The sequence below is a fragment of the Bacillus rossius genome, chromosome 1, assembly GCF_032445375.1.
Source record: "Bacillus rossius redtenbacheri isolate Brsri chromosome 1, Brsri_v3, whole genome shotgun sequence".
Lineage (NCBI taxonomy): Eukaryota > Metazoa > Arthropoda > Insecta > Phasmatodea > Bacillidae > Bacillus > Bacillus rossius.
In genome coordinates this window covers 21,855,738-21,869,636 of record NC_086330.1, presented here as the reverse complement: position 1 = coordinate 21,869,636, position 13,899 = coordinate 21,855,738, and the positions used below count along the sequence as shown (strand labels likewise).

The following is a 13,899-nucleotide window of genomic DNA, read 5'->3' as shown; positions in this document are numbered from 1 at the left end:
GCTACGAGTTGATTAACTGAAGTTCAGGTGTTCCAAACTTCCCCAACCATATTAGAAATGAGTTCAGTGCAGCAAAACTTATAATTTTTTCTTTTAGTTTTAAAGTTCATTACGTCAGACACGGCCACTAGACAGTCGATATTTAAACTTTAAAGAACGCTGAAATTTTGTTGTAATTCACGATCTTACAAAGCAATGTGCTTTTTTTTATATGATTTCAGAAAACAACATGGGTGATTCCCCTTACGATGGTGAACTGAACATAGTGGAATCATCTGAAACAGGTAAACTAATTAATTAAGAAATATATGCAACTGTTACAAATATCTTAAACAGTTTCTTGCCTCAAAAGTTAGTGACCATATTTGAAGTTAGCTTGCTAACATTGTTTTGAATTATTTTTTGTATGTTTTTGTTTGTTGTCATTTAATTTTCATGTAAATTACACGGAAAAAATTATGTGTAACGTACAAACTAATTGAACTCTGATGTCTTATGCCTCAAAATTTGTTTATCCGGGTTACCTAATCAAATGGTTCTATAAATATCGGGAAACAGGATGAAGTTTAAAATAACATTAGTCATCAAAATATATATATATTTTTTGTTTAAAACAAACACTACGTACATCCGTGTCTTAACCGGAATTCATATAACAACCTCCACATACTGGAGGCGAAGCTTTCTAATAAATGTACGACGACGTTTTTAAAACTTGAAGATTAAAATTGTTCATTGTATTTTGACCTTCGTTACTTATTTGTAACTTATTGCGGTATTACCAAGAGTTTTATTCATAGAAAGAGCCAGTTTTGGATCATGAATTTTATATGAGAAATACAGGAAGGTGATTCTAAAAGTTAAGAACGTTCCGATGTGAGGAGTTGCGCAGTTATTCCCCCCCTTCCCTTCTTTATTCAAGGTACGGCTCTACTTCTTAGAAGATACCGTATGTTTTTTTTAATGGGAAACTAAAAATTAAACAAATGATTACCGTCAGACCTTTAAGACTGTAAATTATTTCTTATGTTATGCTTTTTCTATTACTGTATTAACTTACAAACATTTTGTCTTCGAAAAGTGGTTGCAGTTGCTGCTTGTCTAAGTATTCTACTTTGAATTATCAAAGTTTGTAATTGCATGTTATTCAATTGTTAATTTTGCAACAAACAGGGACGCTGTCCAGATTTACAAACGAGATAGCAATATATATTATGTTCGTTTCAGAAACAGTTTTTTTTTTGTGCTGGACGCACACGTAGTATGCTCTGCACATGTTTGCCTTAAACACTAAGGCCGGTTCTACAATGACACGGAAACAGAGAATAATTTTGAAAACGAAGACGGATCTCCCGGAACTTTTCACTATTTTACTATCGCGTCTACTGACTTAATGTAAGCTTTTGGACATACGCCATTGCTAAGCTTACATCAAGTCATGCACTGCCATTGCACAAATCTTTCAAAGATAACATCGCGTCTACTGCTTCGACGATGCACGAAAATGTTTTAAAAGAAAATACAAAATTGAATTTTAAGGGTTACGAAAATATTCATTTAATTATAAAGCATATTAATGCTTCGAGATCATAGCAAGTGCAGAATTGATGTAGGTAATAAATTAATTTTTATTAATTAAAAAAGTAATAAATAATAGAAATAAATATTGAAAAATAATAACAAAATGTAATAATTATTGATTTTTAATAATTTTTAACGTATTTATGGCTACCACCACAGCCAAATACTTGAGGGGGCGTGTCGTTTGGCCTAAAATCGTTTTGCCTAATCGTGTTTCCCCACCTTCGTTTTGCCTAAAATTCGTTTTGCCTAAAGTAATTTTGCTTAAAGTCATTTTTCCTAAACTTGCATAGCACCACTCCACATTCTCAGGCAGTGATGAAACCTTACAGTCATTTTGCCTAAATTCGTTCTGCCTAAAGTCGTTTTGCCTATAATTCTAGGCATCTGTTTAGCTTGCCCTACAGTCATTTTGCCTAAAGTCATTTGGCCTAAAAGTCGTTTTGCCTAAAGTCGTTGTGCCTAAAATTATAATCGCCTGCTTAAGTTCCCTTAAAGTCGTTTTGCCTAAAATCGTAATGCCTAAAATTCGTTTTGCCTAAAGTCGTTTTGCCTAAAAGTCATTATGCCTAAAGTCTTTTCGCCTAAAGTCGTTTTGCCTAAAGTCATTTTGCCTACAGAACATTTTAGGCTAAATGACTTTAGGCTAAACGACGTGTACTCTACTTGACATCTATTGGTCGCACGGCACAGCGGAATAGCTCAGCACTGCCGAGCTAATACTATACTGTTAAAACTTTTCACCTTAAAATTAATGAAGAACGCTGGTTACAAATTATTGTAAATTTACTGCTCTCTTCGTTAATTTACAATCAATGACAATACTTACTTTGGGCATGAATCCAAGGGAATAAATACTCTTGGTACTTAAAACAACTTTAGTTAAGAAAAATTTGGTTACTTCCACAGCAAGAAAAACACTTTTTTTGTCCACGTGTGTGTTTACCTTTGTTTCGAACGAAACTCATAACTCGGAAATCGAAATACGGCGTAGTTTCATTACTTTGAAATAGTAATACTTCGTTTATTTCAGTTTAATTCTTCGTAAAAAAATAAGTGCGTAAATTTACTGTAATTATTTTAACAGTGCAGTCTTTCACGGCAATTGTCTGAAGTAGCTTGGCTTCTGGGTTGTAGCCGCGACCTTGGCGAATAATTCACCGACGTTTCGGTCGACATTGCCGTCGCCATTATCGGGGAAGCAGTTATCAACTGCTCCCCGATGATGGCGACTGCAATGTCGACCGAAACGTCGGTGAATTATACTGCTCCTTGATGACGGGGACTGCAATGTCGACCGAATCGTCGGAGAATTGATCGCCAAGGACGCGGCTACAACCCAGAAAGCCAAAGCTGCTTCAGTGCTTGTCTCATGCCCGCGTGCAGTTTGTGGGAACTCTTGCCCCGGCGAGATCCCGTGTCCGCGCTTACGTGATCCCGTCTCTTGTCTCCGTGGCTGACGGGAGGGATGACGACGCAGTGGCCGACTCGAGCGGGGTGCGTGTGCCGCAGACTCGCCGCCGGCGACGATGGCGACGACGGCGGCGACGATCACGGGCCGGCCCGAGCAGCACGTGCACGCGGGCAGCACGGTCACCTTCACGTGCCTGGTGACGGCGCCCTACGCCGCTGAGCGACCCCCGCGCGACGTGGACTGGTTCCACGGCCGGCGGCCCGTCAGCATCCAGGTGACGCGCTCTTCTTCACCCGCACCCCTTCAGGTCGCCGAGATTCACCCAGGGACACTCGCAAATTCACAGACACTGAGTTCACTCACTTCGAAGTCGAATCCAAAAAAAAATATTCAAAAATCTGTTTTTTTTTTAGAACGAAATATAAAACGGGTAAGTCAACATTCGAAGTAGTTTTTTACGAAGATACATTCCTTTGAAATTTGGACGATCTCTTTGTTCATTTAGTTAAATTCTTCATTGAAAAAAATATATTGTCCGTAAATTTACTATTAATTTCTGACGGTCCACCCACGCGACAGTTAAAAATAGATATAGTTCATAATGGTTTGTTTATTGCCCCGTTTAATACGTTCCAAAAATACGAAAGCCACCATTGTTTAAGTTTTGTTAAGGGTGTTATTTATTTACAGCTGTTAGGGTTAGAGTTAGCGTGATGAAATTTGCAGTGGGACACTCGATAGTGAAAGGGAGGATGGGAAAGGGTAAAAAATAAAGTATAGATTAACACAACTGTAAGTCACTTTGCAGGTGTTTATTCGCCATGTTTGTTACAGTTGTGAACTTCCACTGTGAACGTCCGTAGTGTAGTTTTTTTTTTTCGTTCATTTGATTTTTTTTAAATTTACGTTTTCGAGAAAAAATAATTTATTTAAAATCATATATTCATTTTTAAAAATCACTGAGAGTACACAAATTTCAAAACGTTCACAGAGTTACATTAAATTGGTAAAATATTATTTAGGAAATACAAAACAAAATAAATAATCATACCAACGCACTTGTCTAGCCATCTTTCGTAACCAAAATTCTGATGATTTCAGTAACGGAGTTCCCGCGAATTTCATGGCACTGACGTCACAGATGTGTCGAACGTTATTAAAAAGAAAATAATTTTATTCCCACAGAAAGTTTGGAAACTCTATCTACCTACATGCACAACGCTAGTAACCAGTGCTGTGCTCAGAAAAATTATCAAACAAGGTAGTCATTTAACCAATCCAAAAATGTTTACTAAATTTTACCAGCCACACTTACAATGCACCCAAATGTACTTCGCCAAAATGAGTTTTAAGTTTTTTTTTAGACAATTTAAATATGTTTTGCTTTTACGAGCCACGTCTTAAGTGTTATATGGCCAGCATTCAAAACTAAACTTCTCGGTATAAAAGTACAGAACAAGGCAGTACATGACATAATGACTCACCGAGGAATAAAAATAGTGACCTAGATCTGAAGTAGCTCGTTGCCAGGATTATCACACTGAGAGAGAGAGAGAGAGAGAGAGAGAGAGCTAGAATGAGAAAGATAGTGTGTGTATTTCAATCATTACAACAAATTCAAGGTTAATTTGAAGTAATCCAATTGAATACTGCGATTTGAAGAATTTTGTGTTTTCTTTGACGATGTCTTCTTCACTTGATTATCCGTTCTGAGATTGACAGGGTAGTGAATTTTCCATGTGAAAATCTTTACCAGAGTTTATGTTTTCGCAGTAAATTATACTCATACTGTTAGAAATAACAGTTAATTTACGGTCTTTTCAACGAAGAATCAACCCTCAAATAAGCGAAGAGTTCTTCGTAATTTCAAATAACAGAATCTTCGTAGAAACTACGCTTTGTTTTGATTTCCGAGTTGTATGCTTCGTTATAAACAAAAGTAAACACACAAGTGGACAAAATAAGAGTGTTCTTACAAGTATTTTTAAAGGTGTGTCCATATACCAAAGAATATTTTTTTGGATTAATGTTCAAAGGAAGAGTACTCAGTATCCGTAATTTTAGGAAGATCCCTGGATTAATTTGTAACCTGTGTTCTTCGTAAATTGAAGGTGATAAATTTGAACATAAAATGAATGTATTCAGTGGTAGCATCACATTTATTTCAGTCGTACAAAAAAAAAACACACACACACACTACAAAACCTCATACCAGTAACCAATCCTTTAATTTTCATGTTTTGCGCTGGAAGTCGTTGCTTTTATGTCCTGTTCCAGTTAATTATCTTAAATTTAATTTTAACACGGTTAAACTTGTATACTTTATATGTGGCCGAACTTATTATGCAGAAAGTATGCTATATACATATTTTTCATTTCGTTTAACTTCAGCCACTCAAAAAAAACCGCGTGGAACGTAAATATAAAATAATGACACGAAAATGGACATACATCCTTAAAATGAGGTTTAACAAAGGAGGATTGTTGTAAATATGTTGTATTTAGAATTTGGAAGAGACAGAAGTGGGTTGGGGGCCTTTGGTTGAGCGATAAGTTCACTCATCTGTTCTCAAGGTGAACATTTTAGGTTCCTTCTGTGGTTGAGGCCATATTTCATGCAAACATGGACGCTCCAGTGGGCTCGCTTGCTTAACCGAGTTCCGTTCTTTGCACAATCTCTCTTTCACACTGCTCATTCGTCGTTAATGACCACCGTGTTGACCATACGTCTCGCTCTTTGTTCACAAACCAGTACTTCATAGCACCTGGAGCATAGTGGCGGAGTCGTAAGACACTGGACATTGTTCAAGTGCAGGTGTCCACAGTGCCATGACCGCTTCCTCACGACGTACCTGCGACTTAACGAAATTTCCGAGATTCCGCTTCTAGTGATCACGTTTCGAGATACAGCGGTCACCCTTGGATTAGTAAAATAAAATATGTTCATGGCTGTAGTAGAAGTAAATCAAAGACTGATTCCTGGGAATGTCACAAGCCGAGAAAAAAATTTAAGGTTATTAGATAAAAAAAACGGTCAAGGTTATGTTTAACAGTCTTGCAAATTATTTAAGTGTTTTTTTATCCACGGCCCTTATAGCTTGTTAATAGCAAAAAATTTAATCTTCAAAATATAGGATTTATTTTATTAAAAATACTTCTTTACATGGCGCGCCCTGTCTGCCACTAAACCACACAAATGTTTACATATTTAATAAGAGAATAAATCTAAATACTTTTTACTAAGATAAACTAATTAAAAAGCTTACACAAAAAGTATGAAAAAACCCTTCAAAGTCTACAGTATGATACTAAACAAATAAACAAATTATATTACATAAAAGAAAATTTATACATATTAGATACTTAATATTATACGATGCAAAATAAACTAAAACTAAATTTAAAAAATGACGTAATATTTCAGACTACTAAATTCTAATTTTAATTACATTACTTCAAAAAACTTGTGTATTCATATATGTAATAAACATAAATGTAAACATAATTATCATAAAATACAAACAGAATCTCTTATTATCTTTCACAAATGTACGTTTATTCAATAACACATTTTTAGTACCATAGTTTTAATCATGGGTCATAGATGTGACCCAAGTCGCATCGTATCGAGTTATATTTTGTCGCAAAATATAAATTAGATATTCAGAACGAGTCCGAATTCGACCGAAAAATAACATCTGCAGGTATGTATACTATGATAAAATAAGTTGAAAACCTCCGTACAAGTTATGGTCTTAAGTGTTCCCCAGGGGTGTTAAACGTTTTTGAAGATGGAGCTGAACAGAATTGTACTGTAAATAATAAAGAAAGTATTTAACATTGAACACTGAGTGTCTGGATCATGATTAATTAAGTTCGCTGCCGTAAAATCAGTTCATTGAAATAATTGGAAACAGTAACACTTTACAAAAGTATGTGAAAAATAAAGGTTTTACTTCCAATTATTTTAATGAAATAATTTTTTGACAATGTTGTGCAACTTCTTTATATTAAAGATAATCTAATTGCTCAGTGTTCAATATTAAATACTTTTTCTATTATTTACAAATAAAATGATTGTTGAGCTCCATCGTCAAAGACGTATTCCACTCTTGGGAAGCACTTTAGACTCTAAGTCGTGTACGTGTTTTAAACCTGCAGCCGAAGCTTGTCAGTCGAATTCAGACTCTGCCTGTGTGTGTATAGTTCAAGGTAATGTAGAGTATAGAGTGTAGAGGTAGAGTGTAGGTCCTCGTACCCACCTCTAACTCCACTACTGGTCAGCAGTGCCACCCAGGGGTGACGTGTCGTCGTGTGTCCGTGTGACGCAGGCGGGTACTGTCACATCTTAGAAACACACAACTTAGAAACACATAACTTAGAAACACACAAGATAGAATCTTCTAAGTTATGCCTGTTCTAGGTTGTGTGTTTCTAAGTTATGACGTTTATAAGTTGTGTGGTTCTGCGTTGCATGTTTCCAAGTTTTTCTAAGTTATGACAGTGCTAAGTTGTGTGTTTCTAAGTTGTGATTGTTCTAAGTTATTACTTTCTAAGTTGTGTGTTTCTAAGTTGTGATAGTTCTAAGTTATGACTTTCTAAGTTATGACGTTTCTAAGTTGTGTGGTTCTGCGTTGCGTGTTTCTAAGTTATGAGAGTTATAATTTGTGAGTCTAACTTGTGATAGTTCTAAGTTATGACTTTCTAAGTTATGACGTTTCTAAGTTGTGTGTTTCTACATTGTGTGTTTCTAAGTTATGTGTTTCTCAGTTATGATCTTTCTAACTTATGACAGTTCTAAGTTACGTGGATTTTTTCGAGGTTTCTAAGTTATTACTGTTCTAAGTTGTGTGTTACTAAGTTATGTGTGGTTCCCTGACGCAGGCGGCCCGCGGCGGGATCAGCCTGGTGACGGAGAAGACGGAGCTGCAGACGACGAGCCGGCTGACGGTGGCCGGCGTGACGCAGTCGGACGCAGGCAACTACACGTGCCGGCCGTCGGACACCCGCCCCGCCACCGTGCTGCTCGTCGTCGTGCCAGGTGCGTCAGAAACCGGCGGTTCGGACACGCGCGGGCATTGGACAAGGTCGCTACTGACTGAGCACTCCTCAAGACATGGCAGGATGTGGTTACTTTTGAAATCTTAAGTCTGAACTGATCACTTCTAAAAATTGGTTCAGACATGGAAACCTCTAAAGTCATGGTCGGACGTGATCACTTCTTCTGAAATCCTTTTGGACATGAGCACTACTAAAGAAATGGTCGTATGTGGTTACTCCTTAATTCTTAGTCAGATATCTGAAGTCATGTTTGAATGTGATAATTTCTAAAATCGTATTAGGACACGAGAACTTCTAAATATATGTTATGGTGGGGTTACTTTTAAAATTGTTTATAGGATAAGATCACTTTTTAAACTATTGCGGTCGGGCATTGTCACATCTAATGTGATGGTCAGATGTGATCGCCTCTGAAATCTTATCGGACACGAGCACTTCTAAAGAAATTGTTGGCTGTGGTTTCTTCTGAAATCGTAGTCTGATATGTCACTTCCAAAATTGAAGTTGTACATGGTCACATCTGAAATCATGGCTGAATGTGATCAATTCTTGAACTGTGTTCGATATGGGTAGGTACTACTGAAGTCACTATCAGGTATGTTCATGTCTGCATTGTCGGTCGGATATTGGCACTTCCACGAGGGAGCTAGGTTGTGTAGTGGTAAGACACTGGGGTCGCAAACCAGAGGACCAGGGATCAAATTTTGGTTTGGCAATCCTGATTTTTGGTATACTTTGGTTCTTCCAAATCACTCTAGGAAAATGCTAGGATGGCTCCTTACTATAGGATATGGCCGACTCCTATCCTACTATATCTGGTCTGTGTTGTGAGTTCACAGTCAATGAAATCATAGTCGTAGAAAGACAATTTAAATTATGTTGTCTTATATTGAGACGTCTGAAATCAACCATAAAATATAATAATCCTATACCTGACAGAACCGGAGTAATTTGTCATGCACAATGTAGAAAGCTAGCGCATGTATAAAACAACGTATTCGCATTATGCAGAACTTGGGTTAGAATCCCAGTCCACCCTTCATCTTGGATTTTAGAAATACGGAAATCTCTCCTGGCAAATGCCTCAAATATTCCTTGCCATAAGACATGGGACTCATTCCATTAAGATATAATGTATTTTGTTCTGTATTTACATCTCATATTATGGTGACAAAAACTCAATAAATTAATTAATTGCACATTGGGTTTTAGGTTGGATCTCAACCATTATCTTGACTCAATCTCATTAAGTACTGCATCGGTGGAGAATGCCGTAATATTGGAATACCTGTTGCCATAAATCTCTGTGCAAACCGTGTGATGTAAATTAAACAATGATTTAATATTTAGAACTCAAATGTGACTTAACAGGTAGAAGGCAAAAAAAATATGACCGAATAATTCTTATATCTCAACCAAAAAGGAGAACAATATTTTTAGATACATTTTAATCATGGCCTTCAAAACAAATTAGATTTAACAATTATTTAATAAGTGTCAAGAGTAAACTGTACAACCAATAGCTTATTTAAATATAAGTTTTGTAACTATTAGGTAATTTTCTATATATTACAGAATAATTTTTTAAATATCATTTACGCACTTATTGCTTAGTTTACGTGTATTTCTGAAAAAAAAAAACCAAATTGTTCATTTATTTGTTTCCATATAAATCCACAAAGTCACTCATTATAATTTTTTTGTGAGAGGCGTAGCCTGGCTTAAACGAATACCGCTTTCTTAATATAATAGGTGCATTTCATGCATTATCTTTTCCATTAAATATTTAATTTTAATATCGAGAAAATAAAATGAAATTGGTTACTACTTTTATTAATTATTTTTTTATCCTTGACTCGTGCAGATATTTCAGTGTGGATTTCGTCGAAAATACAGCGGATTACACACACACACACACACCAAAAAACACACACAAATATACATACATATACATATTTCTTTCAGATAACGTATTTTTATTTTTGTAGGCTTTTATGCACTACCCGTCTAATCCAACATGTGTGAGTTCATTTTTATCTAAAGGGAAGTAGTGGGAAACGCACCAGCCCTGGGGAGCTGAGGACGCGCCTATCGGCTCGCATTGTCAGTCAAAAGGCGGGAAATCCTTCTTCGCAAAGAGGCTTAACGGCCCGAAGGCTGCCACTCCTCCCTGATTGTGGCTTACTCCAATGCCTTGGCTGCTGGCGAGCTCGCGGCCAACAGAAATTGCCAGTCGGTGGAAGCACAGCCAATACGCGGCTCAGTAAAAAAAAAAAAGAAGTCACAGCTTCACATTCGGCTCTCTCGCCAGCTTTGGAAGCTCCCTCGTTTCGAGAATGTGCTCGCATGAACTAAAGAAAATTAATTTGAAATACATTGTTAATGTGAAAAAATAATGTAATATGCTTTTTGCTTAAGTGGACAAGGTAATTTTGAATTTTGACATAACTCCTGCTACAAACACATCTATGGACAATTTATGTGCAAACCCAATGTCAATGTCTTGTGAGTCGTAACCGGACCATGTCACGCACTGAAACCTTAGATAGGTGCAAAAGTATATATTTTTTTACTCGAAATAGTTAATTTAGTAATTACAATTTGCTGGGATTCTAAATTAATTTTTTGAATAGAATTTTATTTTTTACATACTATCAAAGCATTTAACCCATATCAGTCAAGTTGGGCTCCAGACCCATTTAACAGTGAATAGCAGGACTTCAGTGTTAATGAGACTTGACATGTCAGCAGCTGAATTCAATCCCTGGTGGGCTCATGAGAAACAAAAATGAATATTTATTTAATTTTTAGTACATACTATTTTTACAATGTATATAGTTTAGTAAATTAATGCTTTTATACTACTAAAAAAAGCTAAATTATGTTATAAATATTTATCAAACTATCAAAATCAAAACCAAAAATATAATTGTAACTAAATTAGAGTTCATTGTTAAGGCAACAAGGCTTTCAAGAATATTGTGGGCTTCATACCTCTTGGGAACCGATTCAGTGGTCATTAATCGATTCAACTGGTGGCCAACAACTGAAGATGCAGTTTCATGCATAAATTTTACACATAAAGGGATATGAATGACGTTGGCGGTGGACGGTTGAATCCTTCTCACTGCTTCTTCCTATACCTTGATAAAAATCACATTTCGGGTAAAGGGACACGTTCAGAACTAAATATTCACAATTATGGTAATTTGACAATAGAAAACCTGCCATGAGGTTCACGAACTTAATTTCTAGCGAAGATGTTGGTCAACAGAAGCCCTGGGCCCTATTCAACGGTTAACAATCTAGCCAGAGGGCACAGTGGTAACATTTGGGCATCGGAAGTAGAGCGTAACCAGAATTGAGTACTGATAAAGCTACTCTAGTTTTAGTTCATCATTTCTTCCCGAAAAAAAAATTCCAGGAAAATTATAGGATGGTACTTCGCAATTACTCGTGGTTGATTCTTTCCTCAATTTGATGTATTTGTCCATCTTCAATGAATTCGTGGACAACCCGACTTAACAAAGTTAATCAATATTCCCAAATAACCAAATAATGTGCATTGTTCAACTTATGCTATCATAAAATGGCACTGTTCATCATTTAACTTTATGGAGCACCATGGACGTACAGCAACAATGAGTGTTGGGTGCCTTATTCTGATACGTTCAACTCTCCTTTGGTCTTTTGAGTTGCATTACACTCAGGCAAATTTAGAAACATCCCAAATTCACCACCATGGTTATTCGGCAAGGCACTGGCGTGATATGACCTCAAAAGTATGGTGAGGTAGTGCAAGTTGAACACTGTATGCTGTTATGTCCTTGTGTATGTGGCTCAAGAACTTTGACTGTTGTATGAATACTTTGCCCTGTTTTTTTTGACGTAATAACGTCTTATAAATTGATGAACGCCGGCTGCACGATCGAAAAAGCATGACTATTTTCACGTTCCGCCTGAGCCGAGCGTGCAAGAACCAGCCAACCACCGTGCGAGAAAATATTCTATAATATCAAAAACAGGTTAAGGCGGGCTATTTAAAAGCAGCAATTTAAAAAAATTTGATTTATTTGTCCATTTTCGTCATTCCATATTAACAATTTATTGACATTGATTTGATTTCAGTTTATTTCTATAACTAATTGTTCGTGATTATGTTTGAATTTAAATTTGCAAAAAAATTGTAAATAATATTTGAAAATTAAAAAAGTATGCAATTATTCATCAATGTTTTCTTATGACGTTATCACGTAAAATTATCGTCCGTAAATTTACTTTACAGACAACCCCCCCCCCCCCCCTTTTTTTTTTTTTTCCTGTTGATAGTGCTGGGTGATTTCTTCAGAGGCGGACTGTCTTGGTGAAAGAACTGATTTGCAGGATGTCCATGTATTTTTTCCCCTCTCTCCAGGCGAGCACTCGGAGGCGATGCAACGGGACGGCGAATCGTCCACAGCCGCTCGACGTCGGACTTCGCTCCCGAACCACGTGGCGCTGGGCGTGGCGAGCGCGTGGTGGTGCGTGTGCCACGCGTCAGGGCAGTGGCCTTGAACTGGCTCGCTGTCACCACCACGTCGTCAAGTCCGGCCTTCGCCCAGAAACAAAGAAAGAAGAAAAAAAGATCTACACGACTACCTCCTATACCTACTCCTCGTCGAAAGAACTACCTTTTTTTTTTTTTTTTCAACTGTGACAAATTATATCTGACCTAATTAGTTTTTTTTTTCAAAGTTCCATAGCATAGCGTTTCTCTTTCATAACATTCCAAACGTTAGTGAATTCATGCTTCACTGCGTGTTTCAAAACCAAAATGGGATCTTAACAGTTGAAGTTCTAAGATACAAACAACTGTTGTTGACTGATACGCAATCAAGAGAAATTGATTCCAACGTGTGAAACGAGGATCTGGTCAAATCCGGGCCTTTTTTTTTTGTCGAATTTCATAATTTTATTCCTAGAGTGGACAAAGGATTATAACTTATTTTGAGTGGTCACTAAAATCATTGTAAAATTGTATCTGAATTACTGACTTCCGGCTTAAAAATTTTAAATAAATTTTTCTGTTTAATGTTATGAACTGAAATTTTTATTTAAAGACTTTAAAATTGCGCTTATATGTTTATCATTAAATTATGAATGTGTAACTGCTTATAAGTTCTGTTTGAAAGAAACAATATTTAACTTATTGTTATTTGTGAATCTCTTGTAGCTAACATGTTCATACGATTTTTCCGTCTGTATTTGCTGTCTTTATAAATGTAATCATTTTGGAGAACTGTAATATTGAGGAGCGATATATATGTTACTAATTAATGAAAGTAATGCGAATTGGTATTCATCAGTTTAAAAAATTCAACAGCTGTCAGCATTATTGCTCATGTACAATAGACCTCAGGATACTTAAGATACATTCACGAGCATAGTACCAATTTTCTATCAAAACTGGTGTATATAGCTATATTTAAAAAAAATAAAAGAGATCTCCTTTTATTGACAGAATTAATAAAGGAATATTTCTGAAAGAGAAAGCCTTCTTTAAAATATGTATATACTTATTTCTATATCCTTCTACATTTTAGGTGTAAAAACCACAAACTGAAAAATAGAGTTACGAGTCGCTTGATGTTCTAATAAGTGTTTTAAACCAGAAATATCTCTACTTTATTAACTACTAGTTGATTTTCCCAAGCTTCGCTGTGAGACTTTACAATCAGAGCACTCTCTCACTACTCATTATTAATGCCCCTTCTCTTGGGTATGCCACTGCCGCCCTAAAAATATAAATCGTATTTTTAAAATAAACTCATGAATAAACGTAATGTTAGAGCTAAGATAACCGG

At 36.3% G+C, this 13,899-nt stretch overlaps 1 protein-coding gene across 1 annotated transcript in view; it reads left to right on the top strand.

The window, feature by feature from the left end:
- The window catches only part of LOC134528646 (protein CEPU-1-like), a 360,241-nt gene extending 346,654 nt beyond the window's left edge, over positions 1-13,587 (top strand). The window contains exons 4-7 of the mRNA XM_063362444.1: positions 222-284; positions 3,094-3,269; positions 7,880-8,036; positions 12,471-13,587. Of these exons, the coding sequence (XP_063218514.1) occupies positions 222-284; positions 3,094-3,269; positions 7,880-8,036; positions 12,471-12,610 (536 nt within the window). The 3' untranslated portion in view covers positions 12,611-13,587. The remainder of the gene's footprint in view (positions 1-221; positions 285-3,093; positions 3,270-7,879; positions 8,037-12,470) is intronic.
- The last annotated feature ends 312 nt before the right edge of the window (positions 13,588-13,899 follow it).